Source organism: Cyprinodon variegatus, unplaced genomic scaffold (assembly GCF_000732505.1).
Source record: "Cyprinodon variegatus isolate N-32 unplaced genomic scaffold, C_variegatus-1.0 Scaffold472, whole genome shotgun sequence".
Taxonomy (NCBI): Eukaryota; Metazoa; Chordata; class Actinopteri; order Cyprinodontiformes; family Cyprinodontidae; genus Cyprinodon; species Cyprinodon variegatus.
Genome location: NW_015150925.1, coordinates 367578 through 368813, shown reverse-complemented (window position 1 = coordinate 368813; position 1236 = coordinate 367578). Strand labels below are relative to the sequence as shown.

Here is a 1236-nt window from a genome sequence, read left to right as displayed (position 1 = left end):
GGTCTGGGTGGCAGTAGGATGGATGGTTTTGCTCTGTGATGCTCTAATGTTCAGGAAGCGTTTCTGATGCAGTGTGTTCTGTTCGCAGCGTGCCCCCCCGGATCCTACAAGATGTCCTCCAGACAGCAGGAGTGTTTTCCTTGTCCTGCCAATAGTGTGGCGGAGGAGGAAGGATCTGTGGTGTGTGTGTGCGAAGAAGACCACTTCCGGACTCCTCTGGACAGCCCCTCTGCCCCCTGCACACGTAAGGACATCACAATCTATATATGCTCATCTATATAGATCCATGTCGTCATCCAGGTTGATGGTTCTGGTTGTAAATTTATCTCAGCTGATTCCATTTTTTCCCCAAAGATCCATTTCTGATTGACCCGTCCTTCACCCCCTGTCCTCTCCTCCTCCTCCTCCTCCTCTCTTCTTCACCTCAGCCATTACTCCCTCATCTTCCTCAGCTCTATATCTGATTTATTCCGTCCTCTACCTCTCCTTCACCTCTCCTCATTTTGAAGTGTCAGTAGATCCAAACCATCGGGTCTGAGCAGCGCCGACCCAATCAGGAATCAGTCAGAAAGAGACAAAGAAACACATGAAGATCTGCAGCTCAGGCCTGAAAGCTTCTGCAGTGACTCCATCTCCTCCATCCAGTCCAGGAACACCTCCTCTTCCCCGTGTCCAGCGCTGAGAACCCAGTGATGGATGGCAGCCCAACCGTTTGCTTTCATGGATCAAAGGAAAGAGAAAACAAAGAAACAAAACCAATAACCCCAGGAAGGGGGCGTGTCCTACAGAAACCCAGTTATTACATCACCTATGAAGATTATTGAATGTTATGCAGAGCTGCGTGGATCAGTAGCTGCAGCTTAGTGATTCATGTTTCTCTGAACCCCAGAATCCAAACACCTGATCTTTATGCGCATAAGTCTCCTTGTTTAGAAATAGTTTAGAAGGAGAATATGCTCAATAGCAGGCGTGAGTGGCCCTAGACTCACCCTGCAGACCGACACAAAGGCCGCACAGGGCCAGACTCACCCTGCAGACCGACACAAAGGCTGCAACAGGGCCAGACTCACCCTGCAGACCGACACAAAGGCTGCACAGGGCCAGACTCACCCTGCAGACCGACACAAAGGCTGCAACAGGACCAGACTCACCCTGCATACCGACACAAAGGCTGCAACAAGGCCAGACTCACCCTGCAGACCGACACAAAGGCTGCACAGGGCCAGACTCACCCTG

At 51.2% G+C, this 1236-nt stretch overlaps 1 protein-coding gene across 1 annotated transcript in view; it reads left to right on the top strand.

Annotated features, from left to right (window-relative positions):
- The first annotated feature begins 51 nt into the window (after nt 1-51).
- Nucleotides 52-1236, top strand: part of LOC107094252 (ephrin type-A receptor 7-like) — a 25203-nt gene continuing 24018 nt past the window's right edge. The window contains exon 1 of the mRNA XM_015389770.1: nt 52-244. Coding sequence (XP_015245256.1) covers nt 67-244 — 178 coding nt within the window. The 5' untranslated portion in view covers nt 52-66. The remainder of the gene's footprint in view (nt 245-1236) is intronic.